This window comes from Mastigoproctus giganteus, chromosome 6, assembly GCF_048544385.1.
Source record: "Mastigoproctus giganteus isolate SK-2022 chromosome 6, ASM4854438v1, whole genome shotgun sequence".
Lineage (NCBI taxonomy): Eukaryota > Metazoa > Arthropoda > Arachnida > Uropygi > Thelyphonidae > Mastigoproctus > Mastigoproctus giganteus.
Window position 1 is genome coordinate 29,344,049 of NC_143580.1, and position 24,876 is coordinate 29,368,924.

Consider the following 24,876-nt stretch of genomic DNA (forward strand, 5'->3'; position numbering starts at 1 on the left):
GCTATCTCAGTGTACCCACACCTTATGGAGAAAGTTTTAAGAAAGTTAATGTGAGACTAAAAGATAAGTTTAGAATCAAAGAGTATCCCAGGATCTCTAGGACAAAACTGATTTAACAAAGCTGAGTTCCAATGAGAGGATAAAGATCAAGAGGAGAGATTTTCTTGGAGGGGACAAAAAAAAAAAAAAAAAAAAGTAACAGCAATAGCATCATTAATAATGTGAATTGGTTGGTTGTCTTCCCCTCAGGTGTGTTGGAAATAGCCCAGGTTTTAATATCACTCATATAAGCAATGAGGGACACTTGCATAAACAGAAGTGGTGGAATTAAGAGAGAGAAAAAAAAAAAAAAAAAAAAAGCAGAGATTTTTCAATAAGAAAGGAATCATTTGGCCATAAGAGATGGGTTCTGGAGAGAAGGAATTTCTATACGAAAAGAAAGAGTAACTGACCCTGTATTCCAGAAAATTTTTCTAATAGGTAAAGTACTGATAGGCAAACAGCATCAAATGCACAGAATAAGTCAGGGTGAACCATGTCAAACTGACCCTTGAAGTTTATGACATCAGATACAAGAAAGGTGGTTTCTGGATTAGTGATAGCAGAGATATTTGTTTTTTTCCCCCTATAGTGAATGTACTGGCAAGTTTTATAAGAAAGTTGAGAATTTCGTTGGGCCTAGTGACATTACAGAGCAGCAGGTTATTAATGGTCCTTTTCAGATCAGAAGCATTAAAAGAGAATTCAGATCTAAGACACCCACGGAAAGGATTACTTATTGGATATTTTCTGAGACAAAAATTGCATGGGCAGAAGTATACAGATTATGGTCAGTGCGGCTTTCTCTTTTGTTCTAAAGCACTTTTGCTTATAAGAAAAATTTGTCCAAGCACAGCTGCTGTATTTTATTGGTAGCACTCCTTGGTCTATCATTGCAGAGGTAGTTGTGGACATCTCCAGTTCTCTTAAAACTGGCCAAAGTAACTTAATGACTGTGTGTGACTGACATGCAGCCAATTTAATTTAATTAGCTATACCTCACCAGGTGCACTCAATTAAATACCTCTACCACAGATTCATGAGATGTCTGAACCCTCTCCAAACATAAATATTACAGCAACTCTTTTCCTCCAGTATTGCTACTTTTCATTATATCCTGTAAAAATTAAATCCAACAAGAAAAAAATGGCACTCAGAAACACTCATTTTCCCATCAGTGTGTGCAACCTTTGGAACACTGTGTGTGTGTGTGTGTGTGTGTGTGTGTGTGTGTGTGTGTGTGTGTGTGTGTGTGTGTGTGTGTGTGTGTGTGTTCTCCTGAACGCTCAATTTTTAATCACAGATTCACTTTGATGCAGTGGCTATATGATGCAATTTCTATACATCACTAAGCAGAACAAGGTCATGTTTCAATACTGGCTGCAGAATATTTTTCAAGAAATATTAAAAACAGTTAAAAATTAAATGTAAACACTAAAACTGGGTGCACAGATACCATAAATGGTATGCAAACTTCTTTATGGTTATAGACCAATTGAAGTCATTGTCTTCATTGAAAGATATTATACTTATTCCAAAAATTGTGCATCTACAAACATGCCATATTTTATCTCTATATTCCTTTATTTAACCTGCAAACACAAACAAGGGATGGCAAAATAAAATGAATGTTTGCTATATGCTAAAAAAAAATCTGCATGCTGGCATGCAGTTTAAGAGTTTCAAGACTTTAAGAAAGCACAAAAAAGGTTAGAATCACACTACTTGGAGAGGATGAAACATGATTAAATTAACTGCAGTGCCATTTTCCACAGTAACATAACACACATACCTGGATGTACTCACACAGAAGATGGTGATTCTGATAATACTGATTCTTCAAGCAAAGAAATAGCTGAATGATTGCAGGGCAAGCAATAATAATTCATGAATAACAGTGCACAATATACCAATAAAAACTTGTAAAAGAAAAGCAATGTAACAATATATGCTTTAAAGTACAAGAATTAAATCCAATGCCTTTATCACACCTTTATTTGCTTGCTTCTTTTCCTTCCAAACATTAAAATAAAGTTATTTCTATTACACCTTCATTTCAAAAGGCATTTGTGATATAATTCATATTATAGATAACAGTTCTTAATACAGATTGAATGTTCAAAGTCTGGCTAACCCAAAGAAATGTCCGAATTTCAAACATTTTTTAGGGTTTTTTTTTTTTTTTTTTTTTTTTTACATATATATACACTGTCCAGTCAAAACTTATTATCACCTATCTAATAGTGCATAGGTCCACCTCTTGCTACCAGTACTGCTGCATGACAAGGAATGGGCTCTATAAGGCCTCTGAACATTGCATCCTGTAGATCTGCAAAAGTCTGTGGTGGAGGATCCAAACACTGGATCACTAGATTCACATAATCCCAGAAGTGTTCTATGGGATTCATAACTGGTGGAAAATTCAGTGACTAAGATAATACCTGGAAGTCACTTTTGTGTTTGGCAACATAGCAGGGCATATTATTCTGCTGAAAAACCTTTGCCATCGAGGAAGACAATCACTGAAAAGAGGTGTATCTGATCAGCCACAACGGACAGGTAGTTTTCAGCATTAAGAGTGTAGTCTAATGGTAGGGGTATGAGGGCTCTGAGAAATTCCCAAGAAAACATCCCCCATACCAAAACACTGCCGTGGCCCACCTGTATGTTTCTGTTGGACCAAGACATCAGAATGATTGCTCTCTGCAGTTGGTTGCTGTACCCTCCATCTACAATCCAGGAGGCACAGAAGGAAACAATTCATTGGAAAAGGCAACTTTTTTTTTTCCAGTCTGCAATAGTCCAGTGATGCCGTTCAGATGAAAACTTTAGGCATCATTGGCAATGGATGGTCATAAGCATGGGTTGGAGTAGGTGCCTGGTCAACTTTGACTGTGCACCTAGTCCAACGGCCCATACAAGAAGAGGGTTCGCTGGCTCATGGTCTTGGAAACAGCAGTCACCCGCCCCCATCTGTTAAAGTCCATAGCCAGTCACTGCACAGTTCCTTTTGTCTTCTAATCACACTAGCAGGAATATAACCAATATACTAGAAATGTAACTGCTATTTACAGTATAATATTGAATCCATGATATAACTCTACCACAACTATTTGTTGTTTCATTATTCATTATGTTTTTGCAGAAAAAAATTAAGTGTAACAAAATATACCTGTATTAGATAACTGTGTTTAGAATCCCCATTCTCATTCAGATATGGATACATTGCTGCATATAACCCACAAGATAAAAAAAAAAAAAAAAGGGAGCAAATAAGTTTTATTAATAACACTCAACTTTCAAAAAAATGAGTATCTAGAAGAATATCAAAATACCTACCGCACACATCTGAAAGCAGGTAACAAAAACAATTAATATTAATTAGACAAGTATTTTACATCCTAATAATTTAATTTTAAAATCTTTCAAAAAACTAAAGGAAAAAAAAATTTTTTTTAATATCCATTTTAAAACAGATATATGTTGAAAATTTCAGATATGACTACGTTATCTGAGAAATTGTTATATTCTTCAAGATATTTCATCTTGAAGAAGATGAAAGATTTGTCATTATCTGATTATGTTATCAAGCTTGATTCCATGATATTTATATTTGCTTAAGAGATAAATTTAAAAAAAAACTAAGTTTTAATGGTTAAATTTTTGGCCAAAAATTAAAACTTTAATATTTTTGGGCCTACTTTCCAAAACCAAACTGAATCAGAAATAGATAAACAGTACATGGATTCTCAAAAAGATATGCATATATTATATATTTAAAAAAAAAAAAGTCCAAAATGATACCATCATGATAGGAATCAAACCTGAGCATTTTCCACTAATAAGAAATAAATGCAGTTATAGCCGTTGCTACCTGTTCACTTCACATACAACTTGTTCATATGTTAAAACAAGCCCCAGTAAAAGACAAAGTGGCAATAACCACTGAAACTTTTGGGGAGGAACCACATTATAAATAAATGTTATACACTCAATGGTCAAAAAATTAGAAACCTTTATTCAATTTAAAATTTGTCCAAATTACAGTCCATATACATTGTGGCATGGATTCCTTTAGGTGTCAGCAGAAGTCTATTCCAGGTTTAACCATTCTTCCATCAGGATATTTGTCAGTTGCTGTATTATGGTAAGTAAAGGCAAGAACTAGCTGTTACTTAGACATTGAGGCCACATTTGATGCTGTCCAAGTAAACCAACTTCTCACTCTCCTGGAATGCCACTTCCAGATAACAGGGAACATACTATGCTTTCTCTCCTCTCGTCTGCATGACAGAGTTATAAAGCTTCACACAGGAGATCGCACCCTTACAAGATCTGTCATTGCAGGAGTCCCACAAGGATGGGGTCCTTTCGGGCTCTGTTTTCATCTATTATCTCCCCACTAGTTGGACATTCTCGGTGTCTACTACTGAGATATGTGGATGATATCAAGATACTCACTCCCATCATCCCCAGTCAAGACCTAGATCTGGTAAAAGTGGAAGTTAACAACACTCTCACTGTAGTCACATCTTACCTCTGCCAGTTTGGGCTATATCAATCCTGCTAAGTTCTGAAAATTTGTGGTGTATTCACTGAAGCAAACTCCATCTCTCCAGCCTACAACACCCTCATCCCAATTGTGTCTAGCCATCATGATCTAGGTGTTGTATTAGACTCCAAACTTCAATTTAATGCCCACTTAAACATGCTCCTCACACAGGCTTCAAGGCTCCAGTGGATAGCGAAACATCTCCTACATATCACCAATAAAAAGACAATTGTGAAATACATAAGACCAGTTATCTTTCCACCTTTACTCTATGCTGCTGAAATTTGGGTGTCAGCGGCACTGTCAATAAACAAACCACTCTTCGCTGCAGAATTCTGGCTCCTAAAGTAGGCCAACAGGATGCACAACCTTCCAGGTCTGATTCGCACCACGCAGCTTACCAACTCTCTTGGGATTCCACGGCTTCCCACCTTAATTGACGACGAATGCCTCCTAGCAACAGTCAAGATGATAACAGGCATAATTGCAACACCTTTATTCTGGGATACCTGTGGCTGGAGGATTCCCCCTGCTTCCCTTAGGGCCAATTCCAAACTCTACCGGCATTCAGCACGACTCCATCTCTCGGACAGGTTCCTCTCTCGGCAGATGCTCAAGCAAACCCAGGCAATCGATGGCAACCTGAACAAATTTGCCATTGACCAGACTTATCAGGAAAAAAAATGACTAGCAGGACTAATCAGCAATGACTGATGTGTACCTTGCCTCTGCTCCTGTCTGATTGAGCTGGTGCTCTTATCTCAATGTTAAGCCAGCTCGATCAGACCTAACTCTCGTGAGGAGTTCTCTCCTTTGCATTAAAATATGTTTTCATTTGTATAATTATCTTTTTTTCATTTTGTACATAACTGTTCGAGTATCCCGGACTCTTATCTCTCTCTCTCTCTCTCTCTCTCTCTCTCTCTCTCTCTCTCTCTCTCATTTCAAACACATCCTAAACATTCTTAGTTGGATTCCAATCTGGAGAATTAGGCAGTTAGAATAAAGGTTTGAAATACGAAACATTCCTTGAATCATTCAGATACAATTTTTGAACAGTGTATAGGTAGTTTATTACCTTGAAAGAATTAGCAAAGGCATACGATGAAAGAAAGCAAGCTTATTCGGCATCAGCCAAAAAAAAAAAACCCTACCATTTCACTCCTCCATTTGTTCCAAATGCCTGTCCATCTCAGTCTTAAATTTATTTAGGCTATTAGCTTCCACAACAGAAGATGGAAGCCTGTTCCACCAATCAACTACCCGCTGGCTAAAGGAAAATTTCTGCACCTCTATTCTACAACTATCTTTCCTCAATTTGAAACTATGCCCCCTCAGGTTCTTAGTCTGAGAAAGAGGAAGAATCCCATCAGCATTCAGCTTGCTCAACCCATTCAAGACCTTATACACCTCAATCAGATCACCACGCAGGTACCTACTCTACATACCACACAGTAGGTAAGTTTCTCTTCGGTTATTGCTACCCATATGCAGTACTTTGCATTTGTCAATGTTAAACTTCAGTTGCCACTTCTCAGCCCATTTGCCCAACTTATCTAGATCCAGTTGGAGTAGCATACTGTCTTTACTGTCATTAATAACCCTGCCAACCTTTCTATCATCTGCAAACTTGGACATTAAACCTGATATACCTTCATCAATATCATTGATAAATATATAAAAAAACAATGGGCCCAACACTGAACCCTGGGGAACTCCACTAATAACATTTGTCCACGAAGAGCAGTGTCCAATGATTACCATTATCATCTCTCACTCAACCATCCCTTTATCCATTGTAGCAACTTACCTTAATGCCATACCTCTCCAATTTGTACAGCAGTCTTCCATGTGCAACAGTATCAAAAGCTTTCCTGAAATCCAAGTATATGATATCAAAATTATTTTTGTCATTCAGTTCCTTTGTGACCACATCATAGTATCCAATCAAATTGGTCAGAAGAGATCTCCCTTTAACAAACCCATGCTGTGTCTTAACTATTACTGCAGTCTTGTCTAGACGAACCTGCAATGCTTCTTTAAACCAGTGATTCCATTATTTTCTCCAGAACACAAGTTAAACTAACGGGTCTGTAGTTACTTGTGTCACCTTTTTTGCATATCCACGGGGACTTCCCAAGAGTCCAAGGATGCTCTCATAATTATGGCTAAGGGTTTGCTTATTTCCTTTGCTACCTCCTTTAAGAGTTTACATAAGTAAAGAAGTCTTTGCTGTTTTTCTTTGCATCCTTTACCAAAGATTTCTCATAATCTGCCTTTGCCTGCCTAATCTCATTTGTGACTTGATTACAGGCTAGTTTATACCTGCCATAGGCTTCTGTGTCACCTGATACTTTATATGCATCCCATACATTCTTCTTCTTCTTTTTTTTTTTTTTTTTTATGAAAAACCCCAAACATGAAAGGTATCAAAACCTATAGTACTTAGTACCGTGCGTGGGTTGAAGGAGAAGTATGGGAAGAGGGGGATGCCGGAAACTTTGCTCTAGAGACTAAACATGGGTTTCACCACTTCAAGCCTCCAATAAGCAAAGTGGTGGTATTTCATCGGTTGATGAAAGACATCTACCACCTTTACTTCTTCTCTGCCACGAGCCTCATTAATTCATCTGATATCCATTTAGGCCTAAACCTTGAACAGTACTTCTTAGTTGGAATGAAAAGCCTAGTAGCCTCCAAATTAAGTCCCTGAAGGCTTCCCATTTAGAATTCAACGTTGGTAACATCATCAGTTGATCCCACTGTACAGAATTTAAAAACTATCTTTCGTAAAGGCGACTCTGTAGTCTCTTTTACAAAAGCAGAAGCCCTTCTCTTTATCCTTGATGGTAGTTACATCTTTAAGTAATTCCTACATCAGTACATTGTGATCACTGTCACCCAGTGGTTTCTTTATCTGCAAATTCTTAATGCATGAATAATCACTGCTGATAATCAGATCCAGAGTAGTACTCCCTCTGGTTGCCTCTCAAATACGTTGCTGTAGAAAACAGTCATCCAATAAATCCACAAAAGTCTTGCTAGTGTGCGAGTGATGAACACACAAGTTCCAGTCATTATCTGGAAAGTTAAAATCCACCATTATAAGACATTCTGATTTACTGGCCCACTATTTCTCTGCACAATTGTTCATTATACTCATCAGAAATGAAAGAATCCATCACAATCAAGGTAAAAATTAAACATTGTTAAACTTTGCAGCATAAAGCTGATCAAATACAACAGAAATATATTCATTAGAGTTAAACCGATGTTCTAATGGAAAAGAGATGTCTTTCTCAGTTTTATTGATCCAAACAATGTGGGGGAAATAAGTGGAATTCAATCTATGAATACAACAGCTTGAAAAAGGAACTGAAATGAAAGACCCATCACATACTCAGCTGCTCAACTCAACATTAGAACCTACGTTCATGAATCAGGCAACACTGTGGAATCACAAAGAACGGAAAGTGTGCATCCCAAAGGAAGTAGCTACTGTTAGGGAAACTATGAAATATAATGCACAAAAAGAATAGAACTGGGACATATCTACCAGGCTAAAAAGTTAATGACATAAAAGGATGTGAAAGATGATACTGTCATAAATGTTCACATTAACAATATTAAGAAGTGGTGAGTGAGGATTAGCATTAGCATAGGCATATGATGCAAGAAAGCAAGCTTATTCAGCATCAGCCAAAAGAAAAAAAAAAGAAAAAAAAAACCGCTACTCCCATTTCACCCCTCCGTTAGTTCGAAATACCTGTCCAGCTGAGCCTTAAATTTGTTTAGGCTATCAACTTCAACAACAAGCGATGGAAGTCTATTTCACAAACCAACTGCCCGCTGGCTAAAGGCAAATTTCCGCACATCTATCCGACATCCGTCCTTCCTCAATTTGAATTTATGCCCTCTCAGGCGATTATTCTGAGCAAGAGGAAGAATCCCATCAGCAGTGAGCATGCTCAAGCCATTCAAAGCATTATACACCTCTATCAGATCACCTCGCCGATGCTTAGTCTCCAGGCTCTGTAATTTGCAAAACTTAAGCCTTTCTTCGTAAGAGCAACCCTCTGTTCCATTCACTAATCTTGTTGCCCTTCTCTGTACTCGTTCCAGCAGCTCTACATCCTTCTTGAAATGAGGCCTCCAGACCTGTATACAGTACTCAAGGTGTGGCCTGACCAATGCCTTATACAAGGGAATAATCACATCCCTGTGCCTGCTAGAAAAATTCCTGTATATCATTGACAAGACACCATGAGCTACTCTTTCAGCTCGTCTGCACTGCTCAGAGAACTTCATATCTGCCTGCAAAATTATCCCCAGGTCCTTTTCATTCTCTACCACTGTCAGCGTAGTACCACAGAGTTGATACGTTGATCTGGGGTTACTGTTTCCCATATGTAGTACTTTACATTTGTCAATGTTAAACTTCATTTGCCACCTCTCAGCCCATCTGCTCAACCTTTCCAGATCCTGTTGCAGCAGCATAGTATCAGTAATGTCCTCAACAACCCTGCCAACCTTGGTATCGTCTGCAAACTTGGACATTAAGTTGGTATCAGGACATTAAGCCTGATACCAACTCTCTTGGGATTCCACGGCTTCCCACCTTAATTGACGACGAATGCCTCCTAGCAACAGTCAAGATGATAACAGGCATAATTGCAACACCTTCATTCTGGGATACCTGTGGCTGGAGGATTCCCCCTGCTTCCTTTCTAAGATCAAAAGCCTTTCTAAGATCCAAATATATAATATCAAAGTTATTCCCTGCATCCAGTTCTTTTGTGACTACATCATAGTATCCAATCAAATTGGTCAGACAAGACCTGCCCTTAACAAAACCATGCTGTGTCTGAGCTATAACTGAATTCTTGTCCAGATGATCCTGCAGTGCTTCTTTAACCAGCACCTCCATTAATTTTCCAGGAACAGAAGTTAAACTCACAGGTCTATAATTACTTGTGTCAGCCTTTGATCCTCCTTTGTGAATTGGGGTTACATTTGCACATCTCCAGTCCATGGGTACCTCCCCTGAGTCCAAAGAAGCTCTCATAATTATGGCTAGGGGTTTGCTTACTTCCTTTGCTGCCTCCTTTAATATAACTGGATAGATCCCATCCACCCCGGGTGCCTTTTTTATGTTTATCCTCAACAATTTCTCCTCCACTTTCCTCTCAGTTATTAGAAAATAATCTAGCTCACTGCCAATGTTTACTTCACCTACGACATTCCCCTTCCTGAATAACTCCTCATGTGTGAATGTAGATGCAAAATACTCGTTTAGATTGTTAGCCACCTGAGCTGGATCCTCAACTGTTGACCCATCAACATCCAGTGGACCAATCTGATTCATCCCTTTCCTTCTTGAGTTTAAATAGGTAAAGAACTCTTTTCTGTTTTTCTTTGCATTCTTTGCCAAGGATTTCTCATAATCTGCCTTTGCCTGCCTAATCTCCTTTGTGACTTGGTTACAGACCAACTTATATCTATCATAGGCTTCCATGTCACCCATTAATTTGTATGTATCCCATGCATTTTTCTTCTCTGCCATATGTCTCATTAGTTCATCTGACAACCATTTAGGCCTGAACCTTGAACAATATTTCTTGGTTGGTATGTAAAGCCTGGTAGCTTCCAAGATTAGTTCCTTGAATGCTTCCCATTTTGAATTTGCTGTTGGTAACATCATCAGTTGGTCCCACTGTATAGAATTTAAATACAGTCTCAGACCATCATAGTCGCCTTTACGAAAGCAAAAACCCTTCCCTTTACCTCTGATGGTAGTTACCTCCTTGAGTAAATCCCACTTCAGCACACTGTGATCACTGCCACCCAGTGGTTCCTTTATCTGCAGATTCCTAATGCATGAAGAATCACTACTGATAATCAGATCAAGAGTATTACTCCCTCTAGTTGTCTCCCGAACATGCTGGTGTAGAAAACAATCATCCAATAAATCCACAAAAGCCTTGTTAGTGTGTGAGTGACCAACCCACAAATTCCAGTCAATATCTGGGAAATTAAAATCCCCCATTATAAGACTCTGATTTACTGGCCCATTCTATTTCCCTGTACAGTATCTTATTATACTCATCAGAGTCATTAGGCCTATAGCACACTCCTACTCTCAATTTTGATTTACCTATGCTTATGTCACACCAAACTGACTCGACACTGCCCTGTCCATCAATGTTGACTGGCTTCACTTCCTTGGATTTTGTGTTTTTTAACTAATAGCATAACCCCTCCTCCCCTCCTGTCCTGTCTATCCTTTCTATACACATTGTACTCCCCAAATTCCAGTTCTGCATTCCTTATATCTGTGTGACACCACATCTCTGATATCCCAACAATATCTGCCTTTGATGTTTTGAGCAATACCTCAAATTCATCAAATTTATTTACTAAACTCCTAGCATTGGTGTACACGCAAGTATACATGCACCTGTTTCTATTCTTAGCTACCCTAACACAACCCATGTGTTTACTTGTACCGCAATGACTTCCAGCAGTCTCTGGAATATCCTGCATCTTGTTTTTCAGGCTTCTGCTCATTCCAATAGAAGCAGTGCAAGAATCTCTTTCACCTCTGCCAGTGGCTACTGTTAATCCATTAGTCTTTGTCTCCCCCCAAGCTAGCAGTTTTCCGACCCACCTAACACTGCCTCGATAGCATCAGCAAATATTCTTGCACCCTTTCTATTTAAGTGTATCCCATCCCTGTAGAAGCAATCTCTCCTGTTAACAAGTACATTCCAGGCTGAAAAAAATTCTACCCCTTGAGCCTTGCACAATCTTTCCAGGGCCGAATTGATTGACAAGGCTCTCATCATATACTCCCTCCTATCGTGTCTGGGCAGAATTGCAGACACTTTCAAATTCAACCCTACTTCACGGCTTTTTTTCAACAGTGACCTGTACTTGTTAAGTAATTCCGCTGGTCTCCTATTCTTAATATCATTAGTGCCAACGTGTACAACTATATCACCTTTTGTGCCCTTAAAAGATGATATCTGCTCTACAACGTCATCAACCTTTGCCCTTGGCAGACATACCCTGGTCCTGTTCCACCTATCCTTTTTACAAAGCATGTTCCCCGTTTCCCTGACAATAGAGTCACCAACAACTACTAGTTCCTGTGGGACCTGCACATTCTGCCTTGGGGGCTGCCTCTGTGTTGCAAGATGACCAAGTGCAAGCTCTGGCGTTGATGTGGGCAGCTGAGAGCTTGATTGGCCCCTCAATTTATTTCCTTCGAGGGCATCCACCCTGTCCTTCAAGGTCTCATATAGGCCCATAACAACGCCGAGTTGTCGCCTAATTTCCTTGCACTCCTTGCATCGTGCACACACAAAGACATCCCCCATGGCAGTATCATGTCCCGTACCCGATTGCTCCGCAAACATCAAGCAAACAGTGCATCTTAAAAGGCTGTGATTCAGAGGGCAACTGCCCCCCTCAGTTCTCCCCTGAGTCACAGCACTCCCATTAGCTTGAGCCTTTTGCTTTGCTGCTCTGGTCAGAGTCATGATTTCGATTTAAATGTCAATAAAATTACAATTTCAGAACAAAATTAAAACCTTAAACTTGTATCTTAACACAGTTATAACGCTATATTTATTTTTCAGTATTTACGTTCGTACTCTAAGTCGTTATATATATATATATATATATAGTTAAAAGTACAATTTAATTGACAATGAAGTTTAACAAGATTAACAGATCTACTGATTAATTGACAATATTATATTATGCACTATACTATACAAAGCTAATGCTATCGAATTCCAGATATGCTGTATCGCGTTTCGGTAATGAGTGTTATCTACAAAATCCCTTTATATAACTTCCGTATCAAGTTATGTATTAATTATTTATTTTTACTAATTATTTATGTTTCGTAACCTAAGTGGTTATATGTATAGTTAAAAGTACAATTTAATTGCCAATGAAGTTCGACAAGATTAATAGATTTTACTGATTAATTTTCACGTAACAATGGCGGCTGTTTATGAACAGTAAACACGTGGATTTGATACCCTTTCCGATACTAAGTAATACCTACAAATCTCTATCTAAGTTACTTTAACTTTAAGTACCGTAAATAGGAATATAAAGCTACTCTAGAAATAAGTTAATGTCAATTTAAACTAATAAAGCAGAAAATAAATCAGAAAAAACTTCTCTGTTCCAAGAGCGGCAGAAAGGCACGTCCGCACAGGAAACTCTCATCCTCAAACTCCAATTTATTTAATAGGTGGTGGATTAACAGATATAGGGCAATGTTAAGGAAAAACTGATTAAATCCGAATCTGAAAATTTCCCCAGATATGACAAAATGTACATGGTGAGAGCCTTATCAATCAATTCAGACCTGGAGAGATTATGCAAGGCTAATAAGATAGAACTTTTCTCAGCATGGTCTATGCTTGTTAACATGAGAGACTGTTTTTAGAAGGATAGGATAAACTTAAATAGAAGGGATGCAAGTATGTTTGCTGATGCTACTGAGGGAGTGTTAAATGGGTATGGGAAACTGATAGTTTGCACAGATCGATGCTCAAAGCTATTTTAAAAACAGCCACAAGCAAGGTGAAACTGATTCTTGCAGTGTTTCTATTGGGACACGCAGCAGCTTGAAAAGCCAGATGTGGGAGATTATAAGGCCTGTTAGGACTCTTTGTAACAAGTAAATAAGTGGACTGTATTAGTAATACTAAGAGCAAAAGCAGGCATGCGCGCGCACACACACACACTTGATAGGAGCACAGTAAATAAATTTGATGAATCTGAAGTGTTGGTTAAATCATCAGAAACAAGGTGAATATAACAGGAGTAATACTGTTGGTTAAGAAGCATACAGAATATATTAGAATACATTCAGTTCTTTCTCCCACTCTTTTCCTCTTGTACATTATGACCTTCTTCCAGTGACCAAAAATCCTATCCAGAGTTTGGCCAATGATAGCACATTGCATTCTAACTTCCAGTTTGAGAAACCTTTCCTTACACAAACAGCTTCAACTTCTTGAATATCCAACTACCACTTCCTTAAGTGGTAGTTGGATATTAAAGGACTGAATTTTATCCTTATAAAATTCAGCCCCATCTTATATCTCACAAAATGGATTCTTCTACTCCTCTGCTTATCTTCAATGACACTCAGATCCCAGACGAGATCACATGTCTCTATTAAAGATCACCCTGACTTCTAATCTCTCTTGGCATAAGAACATCACAAATATTGCTTCCTCTACACCTAAAAAACTGGGAGGGTTTTTTCACTCAGCTTTACTTTTTTTCCAAACAGTTGCTCACTCTGTACAAACCTCAAACCGTCCCTAACATTAAATATTGTTCCCACATCTGGGGCAGTACCCCAAAACCTCTATCAGCCTTCTTAAATTCCATTCAACTTAAGTTTTCTGGAATAACATCCATTCATGTGTATTTCCTGAAAATTACAATCTAGAGAAATTCAAGTCTAATAAATGTCAACAAGTAACTTCATTCATCTTCTTGGCCTTCAACCCATGCATGGTACAAAGTACTATAGGTTCTAATACCTCTCGTGCTTGATAAAAAAAAAATAAAAAAATAAAGTATTCCATCTATACAAGACTGACTGAAATATATATTGGCCGCCAGTAATAAATGAAGTCTGCTTGTGAAATGGGGCTTGTAAGTTTCAAAGTAGTAAATTCTAGAAACCTGAAATCAAAGCACTTCATCTATATATATAGTTCAGAATATCTATTATTAACAGTCTAAAAAATCATAGGTTTTAACCAGTTTTGTCTTTGGCATGTTTTGTAACAGCATAACAGTGGATTCAAAACAACAGGTGATGTACTTTGATTTCAACTATTTAGATTAAGATAACTTTGGCAACAGGCCATGTATATCCAGCCAGTTCCTAAAAAGGGTGACAAATCCCTCCCATCCAATTATCATCCCATTGCAATTACTTCTACTCTTTCTAAAGTAATGGAGAAATCAATTAACCGCCAACTCTTAAACTACTTAGAAACCTTTCGTCTGATCAACGATTGCCAGTATGGATTCCGTCAGTGTCGATCCACTGGTGATATTCTGACTTATGTTACCCATTTATGGACTAATTCAATGGAAAGGTTCGGTGAAACACAAGTAGTTGCTCTTGACATCTCAAAGGCTTTTGATCGTGTTTGGCATAAAGGTCTTCTAAACAAGCTTCCATCTTATGGTTTGCCAACTGTTTTTAGTAATTGGTTATCCAGTTTTCTCTCTGATCGCTCACTGAGGGTGATGATAGATGGCTCTCTGTCTTCTAACTTCTCACTAATGCCGGTGTCCCCCAAGGTTCAGTTCTTTCCCCCACTCTTTTCCTCTTGTATATCAATGACCTTCCATTGACTGGAAATCCTATCCATAGTTTTGCCGATGATAGCACATTGCATTCAACTTTCCTTTTTGAGAAACCTTGTCCAGCTCAATCAGCGTCAAGTTCTCGAAAATCTGCTGCCAATTCCTTAAATGCCGATCTTCAGGTAATTCTCCAGTGGGGCAAAGACAACTTAGTTGATTTCAAACCTTCTAAAACTCAGTCTTGTCTTATATCTCGCAAAAAGGATTCTTCTGCTCCTATGCTTATCTTTAGTGACACTCCGATTTCTAGGCAAAATGATATATATCTCTTTTGGGGATTACCCTGACTTCTAATCTCTCTTGGCACAAGCACATTACAAATATTGCTTCCTCTGCATATAAAAAACTTGGTTTTCTCTTTCGCTCTCAGCGTTACTTTTCTCCCAAACAGCTTTTCTCCTCACTCTGTATAAATTGCAAATCCGCCCTGCCATGGAATATTGTTCCCACATCTGGGGTGGTGCCCCCAAAACCTCTCTCAGGCTTCTTGATTCCATGCAGAAGAGGGCAGTTACGTTAATTAATGATTCATCTCTAACAGAGTCTCTCCACTCGCTTTCTTATAGACGCACTGTTTCTGCTGCATGCCTCTTCTACAGATACTTCCATGGGCACTGTTCTTCTGAATTGGCTTCTATAATTCCCTTTCTCTCTCTTTCAAAACAGTCCGAACACGTGCCGCCACCAGCCAACATCCATTTACTGTCCAACTTCAAACCCACAGAACCAACTTTTCATCTTCCTCATTTATTCATTCAACTGCCGTTTTCTGGAACAACCTTCCTTCATACGTATTTCCTGAAAATTACAATCTACAGAAGTTCAAGTCCAATATCAACAAATATTTTCTTTCGTGTTCTCAACCTCCAACCCAAGCACGGTACTAAGTACTATAGGTTATAATACCTCTCGTGTTTGGGGTTCTCATAAAAAAAAAAAATAATAAATAAATATTATATTAATGATAACTTCTTTTGATAATTATATACTGAATCAGTGTACAACATGCTTTTCTGTAAGCTAGTCACCTAAAACACTTTAAATCATTATACAGAAAACTATTTTAAGTTACTACCTATAAATGACTAAATTATGAGTTTATCATAAGTGAATAAAACTATCATCCAAAAGTATAAAAGTTCATTAATACCAACTTGCAGTTAACGTCATATAATGGCATGAGAGAGAACTCTTAAATACCTTATTTTTAGAGATTAAAAAAAAAATAAAAATTGCCTTATCTTTATGAAGAATAGAAAAATCTTATATAACCTTAGCTTAATAAAAACATATCTCGTTCTCTTTATAAACTTGACTTGCTCTTTTACCTTCTTCAGCAATAATGCTAAAAAGAATCATATTCATAACCTACTGACCTCAATAAACTTACAACAGAACTATATAAAGAGGAATCCTAGTGAGAACAATGTGCTATTCATTTAATAGTTGTTTTAAATCCTACAAAAGATAAACTATTTTAAACTACAGACATAGAAATCATAAAGAAATAATATGTATATATACTCACAATGATGTTGGCAGGAGCTGGAGAATGATACTATAAAAAAAATAATAAAAACAAATAATTAGATGGGATAATTTACAGATTTAATTTTAATATGTTAACTGATCTGATTATAAATGCTGTACTTAAGCTTTTTTCAAGAGCATTTTTATCTTTTTCAAGACAGAGGCCATTTAATCACATTAAAAGCATCTTAAAAGTTCAAAAACAACAAGGTTATTCTCAACTTTTTTAAGCTTCAATCAGGTTTGAAAATACTGAAATACAGATTACTCTGGAAATGTTTGGAGCTATATGAAAAATTCATACAATTTTTCAATTTAATCAGTTGAGAAATAATCAGCTGGATAGGAATTATATGTGGCAGAGTCAAAAATAAAATGAACTTTCAAGACAACTTATTAATGGTACAAAGATCAAACAAACAGTTTTCTTCTAAATAATTACCTCCAGCAACTACAGTGTCCATACCACATTGGAAACCATATCAAACAAAAGTATAGTTCTCCTTCATTTGGGGGATGAAAGTGAGAGACTACAGGGGTCTGTGAGTAATGACAGTAGGACAGATACTGCATGTTTGCCAGATATTTACTGAAAAGTGATCAATGCATTGGGGCATTATCGTAATAGAGAACCCAGTTCTTTCTTCACCTCAAATGAAGACATTTTCATCTGACTGTGCCACAAAACCATGGAGAATGTAGTGTAGGCAGTGTTCTTAGCAGTCCATGCAGTAAAATTAATCATGCACCATTACAAGATGAGGATCATCCTCTACTGATACATGTTCATACTTTCAAAGATACTACTTTTATTTGTATACATGCAGTGTTGTTACAGCATTGTCATCCATGAAATGGTTTCATCACCATAAGAATGTTAAGGGTCTTGATAAATGTCTTGCCAGTTTAATGGAAAACTTCATGTATATCTGCTGCTGAAAATTGAGTCATCTTTACAGTAACATACCCAGGTAATAGTACTGAGATGCAACATCACAGACTGAGTATGTTAAATTAATTTTGTGAGTCTGTTTAGTTTATCAAAACAAAGACTTGCAGTAAACAAGTGCTGTTTATTTTAAATATGTATTAAAACTAGGAATTTTAATGATATATTATATTAGTGCAGTGCAGCAGAGAGGATCCATGGTATCCTGTTGATGATTTAGGAAAAAGTTAATTGCAGAGATAGGTAGATCATAAGTGTGTATATATATATATACACATATACATACACACACACACACATATATATACACACACACATATATATACACACACACACACACATATATATACACACACACACACACACACACACACACACACACACACACACATGTCAACTGTGAGGCAACACTTGGAATACTGCATCCACCTTAATTCACACACCTAAAAAAAACTTCTTTGGAAAAGCCCAAAAATGGTCATTATGCCTAGAGTTGACAGAAGGGAACTTACAGGAGAAAAGCCTGAATTTATGGAGAAAAGTATTAGTAATGGCCATATGGTGCAAGGAAGCCCAAGGATTATGCTGCACCAGCAAAAAGAAACAAGTAATATAATTATAAAATTAAATAAAATAATTAATAAATAATAAAAGAAAGGAAATGCATAGGTTGTCTGTTTGCTATCCAGCTAACCTTTGAATTTCCCTTAACTGCTAGTGTTCAACCACCCATGTATGCAACTTATTGCAATAATTTAACTTGCTGGGTAAAATATAACTTCCTGCAATCTAGTCTAAATATCTCCCCACCTCCATAACTTCAATTTATAGCCCACAGTTCTAGAATCATTTCATTTATAACCATTAAAATTTTCCTCATTCAGTTCACTTTTGTTCTCAGAGCCTTAAACACCTCAATCAAAAGGAAACTAAACACCCCTATGGTGTCTATTTTCCAAGCTGTTCAACAAACAAATTCGAAGTCTTTCCTGATATGAACTCCCTTTTTGCCGATCTCACAATGCAAATTTCAAGTCTTTGGACCCTTTCAAGAAGCTCAAATGTCTTTTTTTTTTTAGGTGTGGTCTGCACACTTGAACACTATTTCAAGTATGGTTTAACAATAGCCTTATACAGTGGGATTATGGTTATCTTATCTCTACTAGCAATCGTTCAATAAATCATTGATAGGGCACCATGGGCCCACCCTGAAACCTGTCTACAATGCTCAGAGAACTTCATGTCTGACAGTATCATAACTCCCAAGTCCCTTTCTTCCACTACTGACTTTAGTTCAACTACACCAAGTGTATAGGTTATTTTGGTATTGCTGTTCCCAAGGTGTAAGGCCTTGCATTTTGCTGAATTAAAGCATAGCCCACTTTTCTGACCATCCTTGAAGTGTATCTAGGTCACTCTGAAGAAACTCTGCTTGGCAGTGATCATTAAATACTCTACCGATATTTACATCATCCAAATTTAGACATCACACCCTCCATCCCGTCATCAATATCATTTAAGAAAATAAAAAAAAAGTGGTCCCAATAATGGAAGAATGTAAAAAGTAAGGTCCTTGGGGACCTCAATCCTTACATTCTTCAGACTGCCCTCAATCTGAAGAATAACCATTTATCACAACCTTCTGCCTCCTACCCTGAAATCCTTCTAAGGATTTTCAGTAAATCCTAACTTCCTGCAATCTAGTCTATATATAATATCTCCCGACCCCCAACTATAAAGTAACTGCTCATGTGGGACTGGGTAAATGCTTTGCCGAAATCTAAATAAACAATATCAAAATTATTCTCTAAATCCAGCTGTCTCTACTGTCGTTAACAACCTTGCCAACCTTCGTATCATCTGCAAACTTGGACATTAAACCTGATATACCTTCATCAATATCACTGATAAATATACAAAAACAACAATGGGCCCAACACCAAGCCCTGCAGAACTCCACTAATAACATTTGTCCACAAAAAGCAGTGTCCATTGATTACCACTCTATCGTCTCTCACTTAACTCACTTAATGGATAAATCCCTTTGTAGCAACTTACCTTAATGCCATACCTTTCCAATTTGTACAGCAGTCTTCCATGTGCAACAGTATCAAAAGCTTTCCTGAAATCCAAGTATATGATATCAAAATTATTTTTGACATTCAGTTCCATTTTTAATAACATCATAGTATCCAATCAAATTGGTCAGACGAGACCTCCCTTTAACAAACCCATGCTGTGTCTTAACTATTACTGTAGTCTTGTCATGATCCTGCAATGCTTCTTTAAACCAGTGATTCCATTATTTTCTCCAGAACACACGTTAAACTAACAGGTCTGTAGTTACTTGTGTCACCTTTTGAACCCCCTTTGTGAATTGGTGATACATTTGCACACCTCCGGTCCACAGGGACTTCCCCAGAGTCCAAGGATGCTCTCATAATTATGGCTATTGGGTTTGCTTATTTCCATTGCTACCTCTTTAAGAGTTTACATAAGTAAAGAAGTCTTTGCTGTTTTTCTTTGCATACTTTACCAAAGATTTCTCATAATCTGCCTTTGCCTGCCTAATCTCATTTGTGACTTGATTACAGGCTAGTTTATACCTGCCATAGGCTTCTGTGTCACCTGATACTTTATATGCATCCCATACATTCTTCTTCTCTTCCATGAGCCTCATTAATTCATCTGATATCCATTTAGGCCTAAACCTTGAACAGTATTTCTTAGTTGGAATAAAAAGCCTAGTAGCCTCCAAAATTAAGTCCCTGAAGGCTTCCCATTTAGAATTCAACGTTGGTAACATCGTCAGTTGATCCCACTGTACAGAATTTAAAAACTGTCTTTCGTAAAGGCGACTCTGTAGTCTCCTTTACAAAAGCAGAAGCCCTTCTCTTTATCCTTGATGGTAGTTACATCTTTAAGTAATTCCCACATCAGTACATTGTGATCACTGTCACCCAGTGGTTTCTTTATCTGCAAATTCTTAATGCATGAATAATCACTGCTGATAATCAGATCCAGAGTAGTACTCCCTCTGGTTGCCTCTCAAATACGTTGCTGTAGAAAACAGTCATCCAATAAATCCACAAAAGTCTTGCTAGTGTGTGAGTGATGAACACACAAGTTCCAGTCATTATGTGGAAAGTTAAAATCCCCCATTATAAGACATTCTTATTTACTGGCCCACTATTTCTCTGCACAATTGCTCATTATACTCATCAGAAATGAAAGAATCCATCACAATCAAAGTAAAAATTAAACATTGTTAAACTTTGCACGTAAAGCTGATCAAATACAACAGAAATATATTCATTAGAGTTAAACCGATCTTCTAATGGAAAAGAAGATGTCTTTCTCAGTTTTATTGATCCAAACAATGTGGGGAAATAAGTGGAATTCAATCTATGAATACAACAGCTTGAAAAAGGAACTGAAATGAGAGACCCATCGCATACTCAGCTGCTCAACTCAACATTAGAACATATGCTCACGAATCAGGCAATACTGTGGAATCACTAAGAACGGAAAGTGTGCATCCCAAAAGAAGTAGCTACTGTTAGGGAAACTATGAAATATAATGCACAAAAAGAATAGAACTGGACATATCTACTAGGTTAAAAAGTTAACGACATAAAGGACGTGAAAGATGATACTGTCATAAATGTTCACATTAACAATATTAAGAAGTGGTGAGTGAGGATTTACTTAATAGGTGGTGGATTAACAGGTATAGGGCAATGTTAAGGAAAAACTGATTAAATCCAAATCTGAAAATTTCCCCAGATATGACAGGGGTACAATTCCTTATCAATCAATTCAGACCTGGAGAGATTATGCAAGGCTAATATGATAGAACGTTTCTCAGCATGGTCTATGCTTGTTAACAAGAGAGACTGTTTTTAGAAGGATAGGATAAACTTAAATAGAAGGAATGCAAGTATGTTTGCTGATGCTACTGAGGGAGTGTTAAGTGGGTATGGGAAACTGACAGTTTGCAGAGGTCGATGCTCAAAGCTATTTTAACAACAACTGCAAGCAAGGTGAAATTTATTCTTGCAGTGTTTCTATTGGGACACACAGCAGCCTGAAAAGCCAGATGTAGGAGATTACAAGGCCTGTTAGGGCTCTTAACACTTTGATAGTATGAACCAGAGCTATAATGCTCAATACGTTCTACGTTGATATCAATATTTGTAAAAGAATAAGAGAAGTTTACCGGAATATGATACTTCCAAATGTTACTCTCCAGAAATTTAAACAAAATCCATAAAAAAACGAAAATCTTACATTACAGTAAGAAATAATTAAAAATCAATCGAACACAATTAAAAATTAAGTAAAAAAATTAATTTAACGAAAAACTGCAAAACGATTTTCCTTCCTGAAGCTGACAATGCTTTGACCATATCAAAGTGTTTTACGTATCAAAATGAGGTAAACTTCTCATATTATTTTACAAAAACTTAAATTGCATCACCAAGCAAAAATAAGTGTAGAACCAAGAAAATCACATAAAGCAATGGGTTACCTGAGAACTGAGATAAAGGATTAAAGTCCTGTAGAACCCATTATGAATGGGTTACATTACGATATTAATGAGCATCAAGAGTGGCCTCAGTATGGCTGACTAATGTCCCTGGTCTATATTCCAGACACTAGTGTGCATGACCTTGTGGGTTGAAAACTTGGCTGAAGCTCTCCTGTGCCTGACCTGCAGGAGTTGTATGACCAGGCATGGACTATCATATTCCAACAAACAGCTAACCATCTTATTGGTTAGTATGCCTCACCTCACCACATACCCATTACAAAGTATTTTATTTTGCTTGTTCTGTCTCAAACTGTAATAATTACCATTACTTTGGCTTGACATCATGTCTCTTTTTTTCAGTGTTGCTATTTCAATGTTGAAGAGTGTAGTTTTTTTTTTATAGTGGGTATATTGGCATATATCCAAATGCATCTTTTGTTTATTAATATAAGCCCATTCTTTACTATCAATTATCAAATGAAATGAACAGCACATAATGATGAAATCAGATACCTTTATATATTTAACCCCAGGGTTCTGAGCTGGATATCATTCGTTCTTTCTCTCTTTCAGGGGAAAGAGAATTTTTTTTTTTTTTGGCTGGTGCAGCAAAAGCCTCAGGCTTCCTTGCACCGTATGGCTAATACTAATATATCACCTTGGAATGTATGCTGAAGTGATGACAAAGGTAACACAATATAAAATGTGAACTCAAAATGGCCATTAAGAAAACATAAGTGAACATTAACTACAAGAAACAGCCACTAATGTATCATACCATTCCCTAAAAACAGGGCAGTCATTATCTCTACCTTCTGGCATATCTAAACTAAACAACTTTACATTGTCTAATTGATTTCTTTTGGAAGTGTAATGTGTATAAAGAAATAACACACAAAAAAAATATAAATAAGTGCAATTAGATATTTATTTCATTCTCACTGGGCAACACTTACACACAACTGTTACTGATGGGAAAAGAAAGTGCTTACCGACATGGATGAGGTTGACGAGCGAGGTTTGGAAGATGCTACATACGCCAAGTACTGGATTACCTTTTTGGTATTTTCTGTTTTTCCTGCACCAGATTCGCCACTAAAACAAAAACCCATTTTTAAAAACTATTCTCTCAAATACAGCAGAGTTAATGCAAAAATATCTACTATAGTAGATATATTATATACTAATGGTTTTCAACCAGTGTGTCCCGAAAATTTAGAGAAAAGGTCAAGCTCTATTGGAAAAATTAGAAAAAATTGAAATACAAAAGATATGAAAATGTGTTTTCTGACTACTCACATGAGATGTGTTTGTTTTGGGTCAGCAGTGGCAGTGTTAGCAGGTAGAACTGAAATCCATGACTGTTCCAAGAAATGTATTATACAATGATAATAAACTGACACTTTTTTGATAGATAAAAAAAAAAAAACCAACAATACTTTTCATTAATCAATGTTAAATGTTTTAATTGGGTGATACCTTTTATAAAAGGTTAAACATCACATGAGCGATATTATTTTGACTTTTTCTAAAAAGGATCTCTCATGTGATCTTAAAATATAGTCTTTGGAAGAGGAGGAAAAGTCATCGAAATAAGGCATGTTAGCCTTCAAATTAAGTTCAATAATGGAATCAAATTAAGCAATTTTTGGATAATAGTGCCTGAAAAGGGATAATAGTATCTTATGTTTGCAAGTTGGCACTCAAGGAGATAAAAATAAAAAGGGAAAGGCTTCTTTCTATAGAAGAGTAGCCGAGGGTGGAATTTCCCCACAAATTGCAAAGCTGTGCAGTCAATACCAGGCTCAAATTTCACACTGTTCTTTAATTGCTGTCTGATAGACTCTTTCATTTTGCTTATTTTGTTAAGTAATTAGTTATGTATACATAAATTTATTTGTGCTTACTCTGAAATGATCTCAGTTGTACCTGTACTAATTTGATGTTAATAATCAAAAAAAATTAATATATTTTGCCATGTTTATGATGTATTACTGTTAATATAAAGAAGTACTTTTGTTACATTTTAACTACAATATGGCCTTTTATTTTATGGTGTGTCATGGGAGCTGCATAATTTAAAATGCATGTCGCCAAAGCAGAAAGGTTGAAAACCACTGCTATATACTATAGTGACACAAAAGAGAAAAGACTGCTTCAGATATAAAAATCTTGCCATAAATTGAAGACTTTTTTTCCCTACACAAATACATTTAGAAATCTGAAGGTAAATAAGGTCAGTTTGAATGATTATACCTCAGAAATATCCTTCCTTATATTTTGAATTACACATTTGAAGGAAGAAATTTCAACAACCTATAAAAAACTAGAAGTAAAGTTTAACTTTTTTTTTTTTAAATTTTGCATGTTTTATCTGCATGCAAAGCATATAAAAATTTTAATGTAAACCCCAAGCCCCAAGTTTCTTCACTAGCTTCTCCCTCCACAAACTTTAAAGAAAATAATCATAACTAGGGGGCTTTGCCCCTGCTCACCCACCTCCGTGCATGCTTTTCTACGTAAAATGTAGAGGAATACGGAGTAAGTCAAATGTTTTCTACATAAAAGACACCTGTCAAAATGCACTGGTCGATATCTAATGAGGAAATGACCCACGTAATTATTTACCTGTACATTTGTAGTGCACGGCATTCTGAAGGTCGAATAAATATCACGGAAAAAATCCAGACCAGTGTACAGGCAGTTCTCGCTTTATGAGTTTTTTTACCCAAGTATCAAGAAAATGGAAAATACAAACATTAATTGCAAAAAATGAAATGTTAAACATTCATAAATACCGCATTCCAAACCACATGCATAGCTATACAATACAGTGTACCCCACTTTACGATA

At 36.8% G+C, this 24,876-nt stretch overlaps 1 protein-coding gene across 1 annotated transcript in view; it reads right to left on the reverse strand.

Annotated features, from left to right (window-relative positions):
* Positions 1–24,876, reverse strand: part of zip (myosin heavy chain 10) — a 380,860-nt gene that overhangs the window by 194,573 nt on the left and 161,411 nt on the right. The window contains exons 4-5 of the mRNA XM_090375898.1: positions 23,016–23,118; positions 16,539–16,568 (exon numbers count right to left, since the gene is read on the reverse strand). Coding sequence (XP_090232024.1) covers positions 16,539–16,568; positions 23,016–23,118 — 133 coding nt within the window. The remainder of the gene's footprint in view (positions 1–16,538; positions 16,569–23,015; positions 23,119–24,876) is intronic.